The 23,168-nt window shown below is 50.4% G+C and overlaps 1 protein-coding gene across 1 annotated transcript in view; it reads left to right on the forward strand.

Annotated features, from left to right (window-relative positions):
- Window positions 1–389: 389 nt before the first annotated feature.
- The window catches only part of fam222a (family with sequence similarity 222 member A), a 510,741-nt gene continuing 487,962 nt past the window's right edge, over window positions 390–23,168 (forward strand). The window contains exon 1 of the mRNA XM_038816803.1: window positions 390–1,365. Coding sequence (XP_038672731.1) covers window positions 1,169–1,365 — 197 coding nt within the window. The 5' untranslated portion in view covers window positions 390–1,168. The remainder of the gene's footprint in view (window positions 1,366–23,168) is intronic.

Here is a 23,168-nt window from a genome sequence, read left to right on the forward strand (position 1 = left end):
GAGAGTGGGTGATGAGATGCTGGATCCTGTTTGTTGGGGGGGGGGGGGGGGGGGATTGTCCCAGAGCTGCCTGACACCCTCTGCTACCTACCTGACTGCCATTCTGAGTTTGGGGTGAAGATGTGGGCACATCTTGCTGGTGCCAGGAGATGCGGGAGGGGAAATGACATGAGTGTTTACTTTCCTCTCTCTGATCTGGTGACTGACCCGGTGACAAGAACAGGGCTGGGTGACTGGGTGAAGCTTTACGCTGTCTCGGCTGCTGTACAGATATCTCTCCGTGACAACATATTCCAAGATCAAACTAGGGAGGAGAACAAGTGAAGGGAAAGGAGGGGGGAGGGGGATGAATGAGTTGGAACTACATGGAGAAAAAGAGGCTGAGAGTTGACGTTTTGGAGAGGACAAAAATAATCAGGAGCACAGTAAACCTGCGAGGACATTGTTCAGCCCCGGAGACTGGCGGCGACCCAAGCGGCCGGGAGCTCCCGGAGATCGTGTCAAATGGGAAATAAAGGCCATTTTTAGAGAGAGAGGCGAGCCGGGGGTGGGCGGAGAAGGCAGTGAGGGTGTTAGAGAGGCGGGAGGGGGACGGGCTGGAGATCCAGGGACAGACAGACAGGGGAGCAGGAGCCCGGGAGAGGCGAGCCAGATAACAGGAGTCAGCAGCAACAAGCCAGCTCTGTGCAAGCCTCCAGCTCGCCTGCTGAGCTCTGTGCAAAGCAGCAGGTCAGCAAGCCTCCAGCTCGCCTGCTCAGCTCTGTGCAAAGCAGCAGGTCAGCAAGCCTCCAGCTCGCCTGCTCAGCTCTGTGCAAGCAGCAGGTCAGCAAGCCTCCAGCTCGCCTGCTCAGCTCTGTGCAAAGCAGCAGGTCAGCAAGCCTCCAGCTCGCCTGCTCAAGGTGAAAGCAGGAATTTGCACATTTCTCCAGTACCTGTGCTCCACATCGCCCAGAGTGGCGGCTCTCTTTGTAACTGGCACCAAGGACGGGAATTCAGAACTGGCATTCCGGGATTTTAACACCGATAGATAAAATATAGCGGAAAACCTCCCCTGATGAACATTACCGAAGGATTAAATTGTACAAATGACAGCTGTAATCGCTGAGCAAGGATGGAAGTTGCCTTTCCCTTTGGTGAGTGATGGTTGTAAACGGGATTGCTGCACTCGATGCTTGGGAACTTCTCATTGCAAACTTTTCTTGAAGACCACAACGTGGAATTTGACCCCCCTTCTCCTCCCATGGATATCCAGGATGCGGGGGCCACTAGGGTGGTCCCATTAATCAGGCTGGTCAAGGAGAACGAGTTACTGTGGAGGAAATTCCATTCAGCGGGCACCGAGATGATAGTGACCGGCAGAGGAAGGTACAGTAACAGGCAATGTGGCCTTTCATTTCCCTTTACTCCGCCAGCCCTTGTCCAGGGCACTGCCTCCCTCACACTGGGGTGGGGTTCTCATCGAGACCTGGCCAAGTCTGCCAGGGAACTGGAAATACACTTGCCATCATCACATTTACATACTCAATGCCAAATAATCCACCAAATGGAAATTAATGGGAATTCTCATTATTGCAAGAGATTTTACCACTTAAAATATTTTAAAAGCCATATTGAGTGTGACAGCAGCAGCGAGAGTGACACATCAGCCCCCTGCCGCTGGGAGATTCTGCACACACATGCTGGTCAGATCAGATTCAGCTGGTCTGTGTTCCCAGCAGGTTCAGCTGGGTCGTGTCCCCAGCAGATTCAGCTTGGCTGTGTTCACAGCAGATTCAGCTGGGCTGTGTTCACAGCAGGTTCAGCTGGGCCGTGTCCCCAGCAGATTCAGTTGGGCCGTGTCCCCAGCAGATTCAGCTTGGCTGTGTTCCCAGCAGATTCAGCTGGGCTGTGACCTCAGCAGCTTCAGCTGGACTGTGTTCCCAGCAGATTCAGCTGGGCTGTGTTCCCAGCAGATTCAGCTGGGCTGAGTTCCCAGCAGATTCAGCTGGGCTGTGTTTCCAGCAGATTCAGCTGGGCTGTGTTCCCAGCAGATTCAGCTGGGCTGTGTTCACAGCAGATTCAGCTTTACTGTGTTCCCAGCAGATTCAGCTTGGCTGTGTTCACAGCAGATTCAGCTGGGCTGTGTTCCCAGCAGATTGAGCTGGGCTGTGTTCCCAGCAGATTCAGCTGGGCTGAGTTCCCAGCAGATTCAGCTTGGCTGTGTTCCCAGCAGATTCAGCTTGGCCATGTTCCCAGCAGATTCAGCTTGGCTGTGTTCCCAGCAGATTCAGCTAGCTGTGTTCCCAGCAGATTCAGCTGGGCTGTGTTTCCAGCAGATTCAGCTGGCTGTGTTCCCAGCAGATTCAGCTGGGCTGTGTTCCCAGCAGATTCAGCTGGGCTGAGTTCCCAGCAGATTCAGCTGGGCTGTGTTTCCAGCAGATTCATCTGGGCCGAGTTCCCAGCAGATTCAGCTGGGCTGTGTTCACAGCAGATTCAGCTGGGCTGTGGTCAGATCAGATTCAGCTGGGCAGTTTTCCCAGCAGATTCAGCTTGGCTGTCTTCCCAGTAGATTCAGCTGGGCTGTGTTCCCAGCAGATTCAGCTTGGCTGTGTTCCCAGCAGATTCAGCTGGGCTGAGTTCCCAGCAGATTCAGCTTGGCTGTGTTCCCAGCAGATTCAGCTGGGCTGTGTTCCCAGCAGATTCATCTGGGCCAAGTTCCCAGCAGATTCAGCTGGGCTGTGTTCCCAGCAGATTCAGCTGGGCTGTGGTCAGATCAGATTCAGCTGGGCTGTGTTCCTCCCAGGGCGAAGGTGTCAAATCCTCTCAGGGTGAGCGGGGGGGGGGGGGGGGGGGTTGGGGGGAGCTGAGTGGTGGGGACCCCCCACTTCCTGAGACCACCCCGATTAAATACGTGGATGGCCTCCCACTTCGGCAATTGACCCATGGAGGCGGGGAAAGTTGGGGGGTCGTGAGGGGGAGGAATTGGGGGTCATGGGGGGGGGAATGCTGAGGGGTCTTGGAGGGGGAGGAAGTGGCAGGTCATGGGGAAGAGTTGGAGGGCCGTGTGGGGGAGGTGGGGTGAAGTTAGGGGTGGTTGGGAGGAGGGGGGAAGTGGTTGGCAGGGGTTGGGTCTCGGGAGTGGTTGGAGGGGTGGTTTGAGGAAGATAGGGGCTGAGGGGTGGTCCCGGGTGAGGTGGGGCTGGGTGTGTTGGTGAGGGCTGGTTGGGAGAGGTTGGGATAGAAATGGGAGAGTGGTTAGGGGACCTGGGAGGGAGGTGGGGTGTGTTGGGGAGACGGGCCTGCTTTCAGGGAGGTGGGGGTGGTTGGCAGGAGTTCGGGCTGGGGTGTGGTTGGAGGTATGGTTTGGGGTCGGGTCGGGGAGGTAAGGACTGAGGGATGGTTACGGGCTGGGGTGAGGCGGAGCTGGGTGTGTTGGTGAGGGCTGGTTGGGAGAGGTTGGGTTGCGGTTGGGGCAGAAATGGGGGTGTGGCTAGGGGACGTAGGAGGGAGGTGGGGTGTGGTGGGGAGAGTGCTTGCAGAGAGGTGGGGGGTGGTTGGTGGATATGGGGGAGGCTGAGGGTGGGATGAGTTGTGGACAGGGTGTTGGTTGGGGGGTGGGGTCAGGGGTGGGGTGAGGCAGGAGAATGGGGTGTGGGCTGAAGAGGCATGAGGGTGTTTGGGAAGTCTGGGGAGGGAGCGAGGGGTGGTTAAGGGGCTGAGCGGTTTGGGCCCTTGTTCAAAGTCACTCAGTGCCTGATCGAGGGACCCACATCAGGAAGTGAGAGCCTACTGAGAGCCACTCCCCTGCCTTGCTGCTGACCCTCACCCTGCCTTCACTCAACTATGGCCTAGGACCCGGCCATAATCGTACGCCTTTGGTGGGTGTTATACCAGCAGCGGCTACTCCTTCCCTGGTGGGTCTGCCCTTCAATAGAGCTGCCAGCCTCTGATTGGCATGCAGGATCCTAGATCCTTTGTCCTGGGAAAACCTCACCATGTTCCAGGTAATTTGACTGGCCTTCCCCAAAAGAGGCGATGCAGGGTTCCTGCTGGCTCTCGAGCGGATGGGCAGCTAGATCCTCTTGCCTCCATGAAATCCAGTCCAAAGAGTTTGCATTGGGGATATAGATACGGTAAGTGAAGGGCAAACATTTGGCATATGGAGTAAAGTGCAGGAAGATGCAAGGCTTTTGGAAAAGCAAAACATTTAAATGGAGAGAGGCGAAAGGATGCTGCGTTACAAAGGGACCCAGGTGCCCTTATACACGAAGCACAAAACATTAGCATGTAGGTACAGTATAGCAAGTAATTAGGAAGGCAAATGGAATGTTATGAGTATTGATTGCCATTATTTTCTGTGCAACGTTTATCTTAATATTTCATGTTCAATTTATTTCTGATAGAGTGTGTATGTGTATACACTAATAAAATAAATGCACCTCTTTGTATCGACTTACCAATTTCATGAGAAGAATCTGATCAGCATCCAACTATTGTCTTCAGATACCTTCTTATGCAATATACTTCCCTAAATTTATAATCAAAAGTGTACACAGTAATATTACCACTAGTTACCCTGATAGCTAATTCCGCGTCTGTGTGCGTTTTCTCCGGGTTTCCTCCCACAAGTCCCGGAAGATGTGCTTGTTGGGTAATTTGGACATTCTGAATTCTCCCTCAGTGTACCCGAACAGGCTCCGGAATGTGGCGACTAGGGGATTTTCACAGTAACTTCATTGCAGTGTTAATGTAAGCTTACTCGTGACAATAATAAAGATTATTAAAGATTATTAATGTTGTACTAATTCAGAGAGATCAGGAAGACCATAAGACCATAAGACATAGGAGTGGAAGTAAGGCCATTCGGCCCATCGAGTCCACTCCACCATTCAATCATGGTTGATTTCAACTCCATTTACCCGCTCTCTCCCCATAGCCCTTAATAAGAACCCAGGTTTGACCTCTTCTGTGCTGATGAAACTGAGTCCAGCTGAGACACAACAGTTTAGTGTCCATATCCCTGGAATGAGTCAAGGAAAAGTGGATAAAGTTGCTGCACCCTGTTGGAAGGGTGTGTGGACGTTAGGTAGGAACAGGATTTTATTGTGATGTCTCTCCACAATAAAATGGAATAGAAAATGATTGTTTCAAGCTTGTTGAACGGCCATAGCATGTGTTTGTGAGTTCTGGAAGGAAGAAACAAATACGACACTCCTGTATGCTCCACCCAATGCCGGTGTCTATGAATTTACATTGTGGACCTTGTGTTGCCCTGTTATGTATTCTGTTTTGATTTTATTTTATTTTCATGTACTAAACGACCTGTTTGAGCTGATCGCAGAAAAATACTTTTCACTGGAGCTTGGTACATGTGACAATAAACAAATCCAAATCCACATGTAGAAAATTAGAGCAGCAAAATATGAAATAGGAAAGTAAAATACTCCAGATGCTGAAAATCTGAAATAAAAACAGAAAATGCCGGAAATGTGCAATGGGTCTGGCAGCATTTGTGGAACAAGAAACAGAGATAACATTTCAGGTTGATGACCTTTCATTCAAAACCTTATAAAACAGAAAGTCAGATTTCGGAACCCATGGCTGACACACTGATAGTTGAGAGCCTTACAATCAAGTTGGAGCACTAAGGCTCATTTTTGATAAGGTGCCACACCAAAGGTTATTGCATCAGATAAAAGTTCTTGGTGTTAGGGGTAACTTATTGACATGGACTGAAGATTGGCGAGCTAACAGCAAATAGAGGGTTGACATAAATGGGTCTTTTTCTGGTTGGCAGGATGTGACGAGTGAAGTGTCACAGGGATCAGTGCTGGGGCTTCAACTTCTGACAATTTATACAAATGACTTGGATGAAGGGACTGAACAAATAATTTGCTGATGACACAAAGATAAGTAGGACAGTAGCAGCAGTGTGTACTATGTACAAGATGACTGCAGGAACTCTCCTTTCAAACTCACAACCGCTACCATCCAGAAGGACACGGGCAGCAAATATATAGGAACACCGCCGCCTGGAGGTTTCCCTCCAAATCATTCACCGCCCTGACTTGGAAATATATCGACGTTTCTTCACTGTCGTTGGGTCAAAATCATGGAACTCCCTCCCTAATTTAAAAAAAATAAATTTAGAGAGCCCAATTATTTTTTTTTCCAATTAAGGGGCAATTTAGCGTGGCCAATCCACCTAGCCTGCACATCTTTGGGTTGTGGGGATGAAACCCACGCAGACACGGGGAGAATGTGCAAACTCCACACGGACTGTGACCCAGGGCAGCGATTCGAACCCGGGTCCTCAGCGCCGTAGTCCCAGTGCTAACCACTGCATCACGTGCCGCTCTCTCCCTCCCTAATTGCACAGTAGGTGTACCTACACCACATGGACTGCAGCAGTTCAAGAAGGCAGCTCACCACCATCTTATCAAGAGTAAATAGGGCGGGGCACCAAAAGCTGGCCTAGCCAGCGAAGTCCATATCCCATAAAAAATTAATTTTTAAAAAAAGGAATGCAAATTGTGAAGAGGATGTAAGGAGGCTACAAAGGGACATAGATTAAGTGAGTGAGCAAAACTCTGGCAAATGGGAGTATAATGTGGGAAAATGTGAAATTGTCCATTTTGGCAGGAAGAATGAAAAAGAAGCTTATCATTTAGATGGTGAGAGATGGCAAAGCTGAAGTGTAGAGGCGTCTGGGTGTACTAGTGTATGAATAATCAGGAAAGCTAATAAAATGTTACAATTTATTGTGAGGGGAATTGGTTGCAAAAGTAGCGAGGTTATGCTTCAGATGTACAGGGCATTAGTGAGGCCACATTGGAGTATTTTGTACAGTATTGGTCTCCTTATTTAAGGAAAGATGTAAATGGGTTAGAAGCAGTTCAGAGAAGGTTTACTAAACTAATACCAGGAATGGGTGGGTTGTCTTACGAGGAAAGGTTGGAGAGGTTAGGTTTGTACCCACTTAGAGTTTACAAGAGGGAAAAACAACTTGATCGAAACCTTTAAGATCCTGACGGGTATCGAAAAAAAAATTTAAAAATCGCTTATTGTCACAAGTAGGCTTCAATGAAGTTACTGTGAAAAGCCCCTAGTCGCCATATTCCGGCGCCTGTCCGGGGAGGCTGGTACGGGAAAGGGTGATGTGGAGAGGATGTTTCCTCTTGTTGGAGAATCTAGAACCAGGGGTCACTGTTTAAAAATAAGGGTTCATTCAGTTCGGACAGAGATGGGAAGAATTTTTTTCTCTGAGGGTCGTGAGTCGCTGGGACTCTTCCTGAAAAGGCAGTGGAATCAGAATCTTTGAATCATTTTAAGGCTGAGCTAGATAGATTCTTGATTAACAAGGAGGTGAAAGGTTATCAGGAGCAGGCAGGAATGTGGGGTTGAAGTTACAATCAGAACAGCTATGATCTAATTGAATGGTGGAGAAGGCTCGAGGGGCTGAGTGGCCTACTCCTACTCTTAATTCGTTTGTTCATATGTAAGGGTTTTTAAGTATGTTCATAGGGGAGGCAGTGCGGAGTGGTATCGTCACTAGACCAGTAATTCAGAGACCCAGGGTAATGCTCTGAGGGCCTGGGTTCGAATCCAACCAGGGCAGATAGTGCAATTTGAATTCAATAAAAATCTGGAATTAAATGTCTAATGATGACCATGAAACCAATGTCGATTGTCGTAAAAACCCATCTGGTTCACTAATGTCCTTCTAGGGAAGGAAATCTGTCATCCTTCCCTGGTCTGGCCAACAGGTGACTCCAGACCCACAGTAATGTGATTGACTGTTAAATGCCCTCAGGAAAGGGCAATAAATGCTGACCCAGCCAGTGACGCCCACATCCATGAATAAAAAAAAAGGACCCACCCAGAAATATTTATTTTATTTCAAATCTCCAATCTTCTCCCTTCCTCTTCTATCAATATTAACTCTTGCTGGGGTATAATTCTGTGAGAGTGTAGCCATTCAGTCCCTCATCTACATAGCCATTTATTTGTAACCTGACCAATGAATGTTAACCAACTATTCAGCATCAAGAGCATCACACCCTAATCTGATTTTATATCCAATTAGCTTTCTAGAAGGAGCAGAAACGCATGCTGACTATCCATCTCCTTTCCTTAACTCAGCACATTAAGACTAATTGCATTGCGTCTAGTATGGCCATGGGTAAAATCATGGAACTTAGAACAATTAACAATTAACTTTGGGTCTCCTGCTTTGTATGGTTCAGCTCTACATTGGCATGTGCAATTACATGGAACTGTCACGGACGCTAAACTGGTCAATGCTATTAATGAATGGCTAAGTTCCGCTGGACAATTACGCTGGGCTGGGAACCATCCAACAGAAGCGATTTAAATCATTAACTTTGGCTGGTTCTGCCAAATTTACCCTGATAGTTACTCTGAAAGAGTTAGAGGAAAGAAAATCACTAACTCCAGAGTAACTACTTTAAAAACCCAGCGTCTCACCAGACATCCCCTCGACAACGATCCGGCACGGATCTCACCATACCACCCCTAACCCGAAACCCCTCCCCACTCTCCAGTCCGACCCACGCCTCCCACTTTGGTCTGATATCCCCCACCTGTTTGGTCCGAATGCCCCTCTCCAGTCCGACCCCCCCTCCCAATTGTCTGAGCCATTGACCTTTTAATTGTCTCTGTTTAGGGCTGTTTAGCACAGGGCAGGCCAGCAGCACGGTTCGATTCCCGTAACAGCCTCCCCAAACAGGCGCCGGAATGTGGCGACTAGGGGCTTTTCACAGTAACTTCAGTTGAAGCCTACTCGTGACAATAAGCGATTTTCATTTCATTTCATTTTCATTCATTTCATTTTCATTAACTACCTCCATCACAACAGCAAATGCCGTACTCTCTGTGCTCCAGTTACTCCACGCCAATGCAGCCGGGGACACGGTTCACTGCTCCTGTCCGACCCAGCCTGAGTGAGGAAGTTTGGGGAGACAGGGGGCGGGATTCTCCGATAAGGGGACTAAGTGTTGACTCCGTCGTAAACAGTGGATTGTTGTACGCCAGCGTCACCTGTCCGCTTGGAGCAGCGATCCTGCGCTGCACAGGGGGCCAGCACGGTACTGGAGCGCTTCACACAGCTCCAGCTGCTGATATGTGCCCCAGCACGGCCGGCGTGGGAAGCATGTGCGTCATGGCTGGTGCTGGTCCGCGCATGCACGTGGGTTGCCGTCCCCGAGCCGGCCCCCGGGGAACATGGCGGAGCCCTACAGGTGCCTGGCGCGGAAGAACATAGCCCCCCCCCCCCACGGAATTAGCCTGCCCGCCGATCGGTAGCCCCCTATAGCGGGCCTGGCCAACGTGGAGGACCCCCCCTGGAGTCGGATTCCCCCTCCCCCCCACCAGGACAGCCCCCGCAGCCAGAACGGTGAGGTCCCGCTGGGTAGGACCACACGCGAACGACGCCAGCAGGACTCGGCGGGCATTCGGCCCGTCGAGCGCAGAGAATCGACGGGGGGGAGCGGTCCCCAACCAGCGCCGTGGGGACTGCGGCGGCACCATTGGCTCTGACTCTCCGGTCGCCCGGAGAATCCCGCCCAGGGGCTTTGGAATCCTAGCGTGGCTAAGTCCACCAGGAGTGACAATCCGCAGGAGATTGCCACTCTACATAAGTTACAGACCCTGAATTTACACTAGTATGGTTATGAAACAAGATCGTCGGCACTCCATGTACTTATCGTTTCAGTTTGTATTTGCTGCACAGCTACAGATTAAATACATTTCTGGAAATCTGATGATAAACTACAACAGGCAGTTTTGTTTTAAGCAATGATAATATCTCTATAGTAAAGCATTTTAATTACACGTCATCCAGCATTAAATACCTTTTTTAAAATATATTTTGTTCCAAACTTATGTAAAATGTTACAAAACAATTTGGGGAGCAGACACCCCAACACACAACTGTACAGTTTGTACAAATGTTTCCCCTTTTTCACCCCCCCCACCCCCATTCCCCACACGACGAACAACTCCTCAAACACAATGTGGGCAGCATGGTAGCACAGTGGTTAGCACTGTTGCTTCACAGCTCCAAGGTCCCAGGTTCGATTCCCGGCTCTGGGTCACTGTCTGTGTGGAGTCTGCACGTTCTCCCCGTGTGTGCGTGGGTTTCCTCCGGGTACTTCGGTTTCCTCCCACGGTCCAAAGATGTGCAGGTTAGGTGGATTGGCCATGATAAATTGCCCTTAGTGTCCAAAAAAGGTTAGGTGGGGTAATGGGGATAGTGTGGAGGCGTGGGCGTAAGTGGAGTGCTCTTTCCAAGGGCTGGTGCAGACCCGATGGGCCAAATGGCCTCCTTCTGCACTGTAAATTCTATGATTCTATGACCACGAACATCCCCCATCTTGGCTCAAAGCCCTCCACTGAACCCCTTAATACGTATTTGATTTTTTTCCAGCCGAAGAACGTCATATAGGTCACCCAGCCAGGCTGCTAGCCCTGATGGCGTTGCTGACCGCCAATCTTCGCCCGGCAATCAGAGAGGCGATGGCCACAATAGCGGCCTTCCTCCCCTCAATCAGCTCCGGTTTCTTCAGTATCCCAAATATCACCACCAAAGGGTCCGGCCCCTCCCCCACTATCCTTGTTAGCGCCTTGAACACTCGTGTCCAGAATGTCTCTAACTTTTTGCAGCCCCAGAACATATGAGCTTGATTCTCTGGTCCCCACCCACACTTCTCACACTCATCTGCCAGCCCTTGGAAGAACCCACTCATTCTTGCCCAAGTCATATGTACCCTGTGTACCACCGTGAACTGTATCAGGCTCATTCTTGCACATGAGGAAGTCGTGTTTACCCTTTGTAATGCCTCGCTCCACACTCCCCAGTTTATCTCCCCTCCCACTTCTCCTTCACCACCTGCTCACCTCCCAGCTCCCCCAGCCACATATATATGTTCCCAATCCTACCTTCCCCGTCTACATCCAGAAGTAGAAATCGCTATCCAGCACTCTATACCTGTAGTAATTACTTTATTTCTTTAATTTGGTGCACAAAATAAAGGAGGTGATTGCCCCTCCAATTTTTCTCTTTCTTCAGGAGGCTGTATCTGAAATGGTGGAACTGAGTTCCACAAGTACTGTTGGCGGTGCTCCAGTGCATGGCCTCGTCACAGCGGGTCATAGCTGAGGGCATAGCCAGTATTAACCAGGCACTGGCTGACAAACCCAGAGTTAGGTGGCGCAGTCACTGGCTGATGTGTCATAGGTTAATCCCAGAGCTGAAGGGGTTGGATTACGAGGAGAGGTTGAGTAGACTGGGACTGTACTCGTTGGAATTTAGAAGGATGAGGGGGGGGATCTTATAGAAACATATAAAATTATGAAGGGAATAGATAGGATAGATGCGGGCAGATTGTTTCCACTGGTGGGTGAAAGCAGAACTCGGGGGTTAAGCCTCAAAATAAGGGGAAGTAGATTTAGGACTGAGTTTAGGAGGAACTTCTTCACCCAAAGGGTTGTGAATCTATGGAATTCCTTGCCCAGTGAAGCAGTTGAGGCTCCTTCATTAAATGTTTTTAAGATAAAGATAGGTAGTTTTTTGAAGAATAAAGGGATTAAGGGTTATGGTGTTCGGGCCGGAAAGTGGAGCTGAGTCCACAAAAGATCAGCCATGATCTCATTGAAAGGCGGAGCAGGCTTGAGGGGCCAGATGGCCTACTCCTGCTCCTAGTTCTTATGTTCTTATGTAGACCCAGAAGGTAGTGGCATAGTCACAGGGTGATGGGGCTGTTTAGCTCACTGGGCTAATCGCTGGCTTTGAAGGCAGACCAAGGCAAGCTGGCAGCACGGTTCGATTCCCGTACCAGCCTCCCCGAACAGGTGCCGGAATGCGGTGACTAGGGACTTTTCACAGTAACTTCATTTGAAGCTTACTCGTGACAATAAACGATTTTCATTTTTTTCATTTCATGTGGTACACGCCCAGAGGGAAGTGGTCCACTCCCAGTGCTCCATGGCTACGATCAGGATGGGAATGGGCCTCCAGGGCTGGTATAGCAGGTGGCGGGAAGCTTCAGGGGTTAGGTCGCTCGCAGCCCAGTCCCACAGATAGCCCGGGGGCTATCCAAATCTGTGTCGACCTAATGCAATTGAACAAGGTGATAGAATGGGAACTATATCTCATGACCTCTGTAGATGAGAACCGAGGCAGACTCACAAAGAGTACAATTTTTACCAAACTCAGGGCAAAGAGTGGACTCTGGCCGTTACTGCTGATCAAAAGTCAAAACTTCTAACCACCTTCACTTTTCCTTCGGAATGTTTTTCATTGAGTTTCATATTTTATATCCAACAAATTATAATTTATACATTATCAGCAAAAAAATGCGCAAAAACTAACACATATTGTTCAAGTGAGCAGCTTCATAACAACACCGTGGCCATACATATTTTATATTCCCCAATATGGCGAAACACATATTTCAGGTACTTATATACAATTTGGTTTGGGTCTTAGCTTGCCATCGGACCGGTTCCTTGCAGCTTTGTGCCTTCTGCTCACACGTCATGTTCCTTTTTGGTTTCCTTCACCCGATCCTCCCCACCATCCCCCCACCCCCCACCGGGCTCCCTCCCTCCCGCCCTCTCCTCTTTCCTTTTTCCTCTCTGCCCCGTGGGTAACCACAGTCACATCACCCTTTGGATGTTACCGTTTCAAACATCGACCCTTTCCAAAGGGCGATGTCCAACTAGATGACATGGAAGACGTCATATACCACATAGGCAATGTTTTAATCAATGGCTCAACAAAGGAAGAACATGATAAAAGAGTAAGGGAACTTTAAAAATACTGCAATATGCTGGGTTAACACTTAATAAGACCTTAATAAGGTTACTGTCTGTATGGAGTTTGCACATTCTCCCCGTGTCTGCGTGGGTTTCCTCCAGGGGCTCCGGTTTCCTCCCACAGTCCAAAGACGTGCAGGTTAGGTGAATTGGCCATGCTAAATTGCACTTAGTGACCAAAAAGGTTAGGAGGGGTTATTGGGTTACGGGGATAGGGTGGATGTGAGGGCTTAAGTAGTTTGGTGCAGACTCGATGGGCCGAATGGCCTTCTGCACTGTATGCTCTATGTTCTATAAGACCATAAGACATTGGAGCAGAATTAAGCCACTCGGCCCATCGAGTCTACTCCGCCATTCAATCGTGGCTCATATTTTCTCATCCCCATTGTCCTGCCTTCTCCCCATAACCCCTGATCCCCTTATTAATCAAGGACCTATCTATCTCTGTCTTAAAGACACTCAGTGATTTGATCTCCACAGCCTTCTGTGGCAAAGAGGCCACAGATTCACCACCCTCTGGCTGAGGAAATTACTCCTCATCTCTGTTTTCAAGGATCGTCCCTTTAGTCTGAGATTGTGTCCTCTGGTTCTAGTTTTTCCGACAAGTGAAAACATCCTCTCCACGTCCACTCTATTCAGGCCTCGCAGTATCTTGTAAGTTTCAATAAGATCCCCTCTCATCCTTCTAAATTCCAACGAATACATACCCAGAGTCCTCAAATGTTCCTCATACGACAAGTTCTTCATTCCAGGGACCATTCTTGTGAACCTCCTCTGGACCCTTTCCAAGGCCAGTACATCCTTCCTTAGATACGGGGCCCAAAACTGCTCACAATACTCCAAATGGGGTCTGACCAGAGCCTTATACAGCCTCAGAAGTACATCCCTGATTTTGTATTCTAGCCCTCTTGACATGAATGCTAACATTGAATTTGCCTTCTTAACTGCCGACTGAACCTGCACATTAACCTTAAGAGAATGGTGAACAAGGACTTCCAAGTCCCTTTGTGCTTCTGATTTCCTAAGCATTTCCCCATTTAGAAAATAGTCTATGCCTAAATTCCTCCTTCCAAAGAGCATAACCTCACACTTTTCCACATTGTATTTCATTTGCCACTTCATTGCCCACTGTCCTAGCGTGTCCAAGTCCTTCTGCAGCCCCCTTACTTCCTCAATACTACCTGTCCCTCTACAGATCTTTGTATCATCTGCAAATTGAGAAGTGTGAGTTTTCAAAACCCACAATAAAATTCATAGACCACGTTATCCAAGAAACAGGGATCCATAGAATACAAAAGCCAGAAGAGAATTCACACTGCCCAGGATCACCACCGAACCCCAAAGGTTTATAGATATGGTGAACCAACAGGGAACTCCTATCCCATCTACTTCAAGTAAATAAACCTTTAAGACAATGTTTGAGGCAGGATCAGCACTGAGCATCAACAGTTTGAGCGAATGAACAAGATGTTGATACTTTCGGAGATCAGAGCTTACTATGATCCCGAAATTCCAGTCTTGTTCCTGATCCAGATTAGTGAGACGTGAAGACCTGTCTATTATGCATCAATACAGAAAGACGTCTTCTCAGCAACTCGGACAGGTGAAAGAATTTCTGACTACATCTTAGGCCTACAATTCAAGATTGAAACTGATCACAAACTGAGAGTAATTAATTACAATGGAAATCGCAAAGCTTCGCCGCCCAAACCAGAGATTCAGGGCACGATTCAGCGGGCTCATGTTAAAGTCAGGTTATAGACGCGTTTGGCGGGGAATTTCATGACAGCCACGTTGGTGAGTTTGTGGCCCGTATTAAATGGCACATGGTGCCAAAAATGAGGCCCCGCGAGATTCTCGACATTACTTGTTCCATCGCTGGCTGATTCGCCCGACTCGCTACTCAGCAGTTCGCCATTAACAAGGGGCAGCTGCTTTTAAACGCCCCATTACCACTAACTTCCAGTCAACACACACGCATGGCAGTGTGCAGACCTACTCCTCGCTTTGGGATGCTGACCTGGCCAAGCTGCAATAAAGCCACAGTTGTACCCAATCTGAGTCTTTGTGCAATTGATCGTGCATCAATCTGTTGCAGTCAGATGGGTGGCCTCCTGCTGCAGCTGGCGAAAATGGCAGATCAATGGAGGACACGCATATTTATATAGCTCCTAGTGGGCGGAGCCAGCCAGCAGGGGCTACTGGCGAACCTGTAGTACAGGTTCTACCTTACATCCCCTAATACAGGTGTACACAGTGGTTCATTCACCAGGCGCGCACGATCCGGCCGGTAGAAGTGCAGCTTGCACGCCGCACAGACCTAGCTGTTTCTGGTGACTGTCCTCGACGGAGTAGGGCAGGTTGCGAGCCTTGATGAGGTGGTACAGTCGTGTGACCCCCCGGGTGACAAAGGCTGTCGTGCAGGGCCCGGAGTTGGTCTATTTGTGAGCTGGCACATGTACCTCGGGAGAGGGCATCTGGGGGCTTGTTGAGCTTGCTGGGGGGGGATACAAAATCTCGTAATTATAGGTGGAGAGATCGATTTTCCATCGCAAGGTTTTATCATTTTTGATCTTGCCCCGCTGGTGTTATTGAACATGAAGGCCACTGACCGTTGGTCATCTGACAGCAGGCCTGCACCAGCACCGCCAGTACCAACGTTGGTGACACCAGCACCGACATCGCCGCCAGCGTTATGTCGCTCCCAGCGAATCGTCAAAGCACCGGATCGACTGAACCTCTAACGGGCACCGGACCATCAAAATGGACATTTCTTTTCCACCCCCACTCATTTTCTAAGACACTGTATATAGTTCCACACCATCCCCGCCGGACTCATTTTTAACAAGGGGTGAACGTGGTGAACCACTGTGTACACCTGTATTAGGGGATGTAAGGTAGAACCTGTACTACAGGTTCGCCGGTAGCCCCTGCCGGCTGGCTCCGCCCACTAGGAGCTGTATAAATATGCGTGTCCTCCATTGATCTGCCATTTTGCCAGCTGCAGTAGGAGGCCACACATCTGACTGCAATAAAGCTACAGTTGTACCAATCTGAGTCTTTGTGCAATTGATCGTGCATCACAAACTCCCGCCACCCAAGAGAACACCTCGGAGGAAAGCTCCAAGGAGACTACCATTGAGGTGTCACAGCTGTCACCCACACCTTCCACCAGCGCAGAGACACACACCCCAGTGAGTGACATTAGTGGACAGGTTTCTGGAGCACAGTCTGGTGAGCACCACACAGTTGCTGATGCACATCAGATGGGGGCAGGAACATCCAAGGGAAATGGCAGTCGCGGTCTGCTGGATCCCAGGACACAGCTGGGTCCAAACCAGATGCTGAGCCTCTGAATAAGGTTGTCCCCGAGCAGATGCAGATGATAGGACACAGTCGTGCGATTCAGGGCATCTGCAAGGTCAATTGGACAAGTCCCAAAGGCTGCAGAAGATGATGCCGACAATACGTGGCACTAAGGCCAGGACTCCTAGGGTGGCGACCACAGTGGAAAACCTGGAGCATGATATTCCCATCTTGAGCGGTGGTGTCCAAAGCATGGCTCAATCAGTGACAACCATGGCTGAGGGCCTCGACATCACATCCCAATCACTGAGAACTGTGTCCCAGACTAATGTGATGTGGAGATGCCGGCGTTGGACTGGGGTGAGCACAGTAAGAAGTCTTACAACACCAGGTTAAAGTCCAACAGGTTTGTTTCAAACACGAGCTTTCGGAGCTCGATTCACCTGAAGAAGGAGCCGTGCTCCGAAAGCTCGTGTTTGAAACAAACCTGTTGGACTTTAACCTGGTGTTGTAAGACTTCTTACCAGACTAATGTGAACATCGCTGAGCACTGCAGAGCAGGGCCCAGTCACTGAGGAGCATCGGCGGGGGTGTCAGTACCATTGTGCAGATGGTTCATAGGCCTCTGGTGCTCACTCCAGCTGCCCCTCTGTCCCATGGAGTCCCCCACGGCCCTTTGGGCACCATCAGGCAGGAGGAAGTGCTGGAGGCTACTCCGGAGTCCCTCACAGTCGCAAAGCTCCTCACCCCCCCCCCCCCCCCCCCCCCCCACCGAGGGGTGACCCTCGACCTGGAAAGCTTCACCCAACCTCGCCCCCCCCCCCCCGCCCCCCCCAAGACCAACCTCCCTGAAGGGTCCCTACATCTCCCTCCCCGAGCATTGGGGGAACAGCTCTGGTGCCCTTGAGCTGCATACCAGAAAATGGAAACCTCCTCACTTCCCCTCAGTATGTAATGTGCCAGGTTCCCATATTTGAAAAGGAGTAGTAAATGACATCACGTGACTTCCTGGTGGGGAATTGGGGAATTCCCGGGAGGCTGGTGCATTCATGTACAATTTTGTTAATGAGATTGAAATGAATGCAATTGAGGGTTAATGATATTCTCGTCATTTGTGGGCGTGATCTAGAACTCGCCATCGGAAGCTGGCTGGGTGAATCGCAAAATAGTTTGCGGCCAGCACAATTCACGATTTTGCCCTCTCTCCCTGTGCACCCGGTGAGCCCTGATCTGCACCGGATGCAAAGCGGTCACTGAATCGTGCTCTCAGATTGAGGCTGGTGCAATACTTTTGTGAGGGCTATGGAGAATCCAGAACAAGGTTGTAGAATCAAACAAAAAGTAACTTTAGTTACAACAATATGTACACAGCAGCAGTAGTTCACTACTTCCTTCTCGAGTCGGTACCACACTGGCCAACTCTATTTATACAGGTGCTACTACTAATGATTTCCCCCTCATTGGGGGAGCTCATACTCCCCAAGTGTATGGGATAACCAATAGTCCCCAGCCAATAGGATTCAGGCAGGTGTAACAAATACGATGCTACTGGAGAGTATAGTAAGAATTCTTATAACACCAGATTAAAGTCCAACAGGTTTATTTGGAATCACTAGCTTTCGGAGTGTAGCTCCTTCACCTCATGAACTTTAACCTGGTGTTGTAAGACTTATTACTGTGCCCACCCCAGTCCAACGCCAGCATCTCCACATCATGACTGTAGAGTATGTGCAGGGAAAATACCAAACTACTGCTGACACTCCATCACTAGATCACAACTACCCAGATACTAGATAACAATTACTCAGAACAATAAGTTAAAAACTTTATTGAGGACGACAAGGTTTCCACCACCTCAACCACTCACTATTTGCCAGCAACACACAACTTTCAAGAACTGTGGGAGGCTCAAATGTGAGATAAAGCATGTGTGCAGATTCACACATACTGCCTTGATGGCTGTTTCCAGTAACCATGTCCTGAGGCAGTCCTTTCAATAATGCTGCCACATCAGCATTACTGATGACCTCTTGGTCTATGATGAACAGTTGGTGGTCCCACAAGCTCTCCACCCGGCAGTCCTCCAGTAAATTCACCAGGGATATCTTGGTATTACCAAGTATCTGGCAAGTGACAGTTGTCTGTATGGTGGTCAGGGGCGGAATTCTCCGAACCCCCGCAGGGTCTGGGAATCGCCCGGGGCCGGCGTGAATCCCGCCCCCGCCGTGGCCGGAATTCTCCGCTACCCGGGAATCGGCGGGAGCGGGAATCACGCCCTGCCGGTCGGCACGCCCCCTGCGGCGATTCTCCGGCCCGCGATGGGCCGAAGTCCCGCCGCTGACAGGCCTCTCCCGCCGATGTGATTTCAACCACCACTGGTGATGGCGGGATTGGCGGCGTGAGCGGGCCCCCGGGGTCCTGGGGGGGGGGGCGCGGGCCTATCAGACCCCGGGGGGTGCCCCCACGGTGGCCTGGCCCGCGATCGGGGCCCACCGATCGGCGGGCGGGCCAGTGCCGTGGGGGCACTCTTTTTCTTCCGCCGCCGCCACGGCCACCATGGCGGAGGCGGAAGAGATCCCCCTACCATGCATGCGCCGGTGGTGACATCAGCAGCTGCTGACGCACCGGCGCATGCGCGGACCGGCGAAGACCTTTCGGCCAGCCCCGATGCCGGGCGGCGGGCGCCAAAGACCGTTGGCGCCGGCCGTCGTGGCGGAAACCACTCCAGCGTGGGCCTAGCCCCATTCTCCGCACCTTTGGGGAGGCCCGACGCCGGAGTGGTTGGCGCCACTCCGCTACGCCAAGACCACCCGCCCTGCCTGGTCGTGGAGAATCCCGGCCCAGGTATCTCATGCTCTCTTAAAGACATGCCCTCCAACTGCATCACCTATGGTATTCACTGACTGGAGCAGCAAGACGCATTTGTGCCTTTCCCGTTCCAACCAGACCATGGGAATGCTTTGGTGTGGACCTAGGGTAGCACGGTTGCACAGTGGTTAGCACTGTTTGGGACAGCACGGTGGCATTGTGGATAGCACAATTGCTTCACAGCTCCAGGGTCCCAGGTCCCAGGTTCGATTCCCGGCTTGGGTCACTGTCGATGCAGAGTCTGCACATCCTCCCCGTGTGTGCGTGGGTTTCCTCCGGGTGCTCAGTTTCCTCCCACAGTCCAAAGATGTGCAGGTTAGGTGGATTGGCCATAATAAATTGCCCTTAGTGTCCAAAATTGCCCTTGGTGGTGGGTGGGGTTACTGGGTTATGGGGATAGGGTGGAGGTGTTGACCTTGGGTAGGATGCTGTTTCCAAGAGCCGGTGCAGACTCGATGGGCCGAATGGCCTTCTTCTGCACTGTAAATTCTATGAATCTATGTAAATTCTATGAATCTATGTTGCTTCACAATGCTAGAGACCCGGGTTCGATTTCTTGCTGGGGGTCACTGTCTGTGCGGAGTCTGCACGTTCTCCCCGTATCTGTTTCCTCCGGGTGCTCCGGTTTCCTCTCACAAGTCTTGAAAGACATGGGGCGCGATTCTGCGGCCCCCACGACGGGTCGGAGAATAGCGGGAGGGCCTTCCCGACATTTTTCCCGACCTCCCGCTATTTCCCCCCCCCCCCCCCCCCCACGGCCGTCCCACGACACGAATCGCTGCTCGCCGTTTTTGACGGCGAGCAGCGATTCTCCCCTGGCCGATGGGCCGATTTCCCAGGCCCTTACGGCCGTTTTCACGAACTCCAACACACCTGCTCTCACCGTTCGTGAAAATGGCCGCAAAGTGCCGTTCTGGAGAACCATGCCACCGATTGGCACGGCCGCACCACGGCCGTGCCAAGGGTGGCATGGGCCTGCGATCGGTGGGCACCGATCGCGGGCAGCGGGTCCGAAACCCGCGCACTCTTTGTTCCTCCGCCGCCCCGCTGGATCAGTCCGCGGGGCGGCTGAGGGGCATAACAGTCCGCGCATGCGCGGGTTTCACGCATATGCATGATGACGTCATCCGCGCATGCGCGGCTGACGTCATCGTTTGCGTCAGCCGCTGTTAACCTTGGCGCGCGGGCTTAGCGAATTTCGCTAAGCCTGCGATGCCGAGGTTCACGGGGCCCCGCTGCTAGCCCCGACTGGGGAGCAGAATCGGGTCCCGGGAGGGGGCGCGGAGGCTGCCGTGAAACACGGCCAGTTTCACGGCAGCCTTCACGACTCTCCGCATTTGCCCAAACAGGCGCTGGAATGTGGCAACTAGGGGAATTTCACAGTAACTTCATTGCAGTGTTAATGTAAGCCCACTTGTGACAATAAAGATTATTATTAAAAGGATTATTATAAAAAAAATAAACCTGAACACCTCATTTGAAATGAAATGATATGAAAATCGCTTATTGTCACAGTAGGCTTCAAATGAAGTTACTGTGAAAAGCCCCTAGTCACCACATTCCGGCGCCTGTTCGGGGAGGCTGGTACGGGAATTGTACCCGCACTGTTGGCCTTGGTCTGCTTTACAAGACAGCTATTTAACCCACTGTGCTAAACCAGCCCCTCCGGTTTCCTCCCACAAGTCCCGAAAGATGTACTTGTTAGGTGAATTGGACATTGTGAATTCTCCCTCAGTGTACCTGAACACGTGCCAGCGTGTTGCGACTGGGGGATTTTCACAGTAACTTCATTGCAGTGTTAGTGTAAGCCTACTTGTGACACAAATAAAGATTATTATTTTAAAAAACCACCCCATATCCCCTTCCCTTCTCAGGGAAATGTAATTTATCCTCCCCGGCTCTGACACTACCTTCCCCATCTCTGGTCGCACCCTTAGAATTTCCCTGGACACAGCCTGCCTCCGCAGCTGGGAGGCCAGCATATGGCTCGCATTCTCTCCATATTTATATTGTACCCCCTCGCCCTCCATATCTGCCCTACTGCCCTTCCTGCTGTTAATCTATCAAACTGCTCCTGCAACCTCTTCCTCTCCGTGAACAACTCCGTAGTGGGGGGCCCCCCGAGTATCTCCTGTCCACCTCGACCATCTCATCCAGCAACCATCCATACTCCTCCCTCCTCCTCATCGGTTCTCATCTATAGATTCCATCGGGTATACTTCCTCTTCTGCCACCTCGTTTAATTGCATTAGGTACACACAGATTCTGATGGCTCCATTTGGTTTTGGAGCTGGTACCACACCAAAATGAAGATTTTGAGTTAGCCCTGCTCTATTACGTTTCAGAACGGCTTTGTGCCATGCAAGCTTAGAATCCACCTTCCTTCCCTTTCTCACACATTAACGGCAAACGTCACTGTAGATTTCGATGAACAAGAACCATAAGCCAGATGGGTTGAAAACCCTGATCCTCAGGAGGAAACTACGACCACAGAATCAATAACAAAGGAAAGAAGACATTGAAAACTTCAAAGAATGAGTTTGGGAAGAACAGATCTTCAACAGCCTCAAAGAAATCTCTGCACATTCAGAGAGATTGTTGAAATCACCATAAAGATTTTCCCTGGTGTAGGAGGATGTGTACAGAGCATGTAGAGATAAAGACTTGGGGGGGGGAGCGGGGGAGATAGAGTAAAGGGTTCACTCTAATAGGTGGTGAATATGTACATATGGAGCTATGTAAGAATGATGCTCCTGAGAAGAGAATGAGGACAATTTGAGAGATGAGCAGTAGCTATGTAATCCTGTACATAGTTGAATATGTAAACAAAGTCACTTTACAAAAGGATCTTTATCTCCAGCCAGATCTCTTGCAAAGAGTAAGGCACCCAACATCTTCCAAGATGACCCAACAATAACAGAATAACAGGCAAATGATAGAAGATAATAACAAGATCAGGGCTGCTTTCCAGCAATTGACCACACATGCTGGGCAACTGTCCAGTGCCGTTCTCCACATCGCTCACACGGATTATTCATTTTCCATTTTCTTTTAAGAGCACCAGAGGTGCAGCTGTAATGAATACAAGTGCTGAATATGATTACTGCAGCCTCGGTGTAATGGTTTACACGGCCCATCGCAGTCATTAATGAATCAACAATTCTGAATATTTCAACAGCCTTTTGGGGTTGTGTTTCATGTCAATGCGGCACAATTTCAGGATTGAACCCACTTCCTCACACATAGCAAGTCTAGTGACTATTGGTTTATATACAATATATGTGTGTGTATTTAAATATTATGGGCTGGATTCTCTGATCCTGCGGCTATGTCCACAGGATCGTTACGACCAGAAAGACGGTGCTGCCCCTGCACCGAGCCTCCAACCAGTGGGGGGCTAGCAGCTGCGCAACGTAAAGCCCCCGGATTTACCTGCGGATACGTCCGCGCTCGGCCGCGCCGTACAACATTGCGCTGGCTGAGCGCGGACCCGGCCTGCCAAAAACCGCCCTCCTGTAGCCAGCCTCGCCACCGCCGGACCACCACTTACCAATTCCCCCAGCCCCCGCCGATGCCCCCCCCCCCCCCCCCCCGCCAGAGGTACGGCTCCCCTCCAACTGTGGCGACGCTGGACTCAGTTCGCAGCCACCACGCGAGGTCCTCGAACGGTGTGAGAACACATGTCCCATGCCGTCAGGGACACGCCCATCAGGGGTGGAACATCCGTCGTCCATACGGCGTATTCAGTTTTTGAGGGTTGGAGCATCGCAAAAACAGCGCCACCCCCAATTCCGCCATAAACGGGGATTCTCCAGCCGATCGCCAAACGCAAATTTGACGTCGGTGATCGGGGAATGCCGCCCTATATTTGTGTTTTCATAGAATCAGACATTTTGGTGTAGAAGTTCCATTCAGCCAATCCCATCTATTTTATTTTTTTCATTGGCTTTAACTTTGCTGACATGTCAATTATGTGACATTTTATTGAGCACCTTGTAGGAAATGCATATAAGAACATTAGAACTAGGAGCAGGAGTGGGCCATCTGGCCCCTCGAGCCTGCTCCGCCATTCAATGAGATCATGGGTGATCTTTTGTGGACTTAGCTCCACTTTCCGGCCGGATCACCAAAACCCTTAATCCCTTTATTCTTCAAAAAACTATCTATCTTTATCTTAA

This window comes from Scyliorhinus canicula, chromosome 1 (genome assembly GCF_902713615.1).
Source record: "Scyliorhinus canicula chromosome 1, sScyCan1.1, whole genome shotgun sequence".
NCBI classification, from domain to species: Eukaryota; Metazoa; Chordata; class Chondrichthyes; order Carcharhiniformes; family Scyliorhinidae; genus Scyliorhinus; species Scyliorhinus canicula.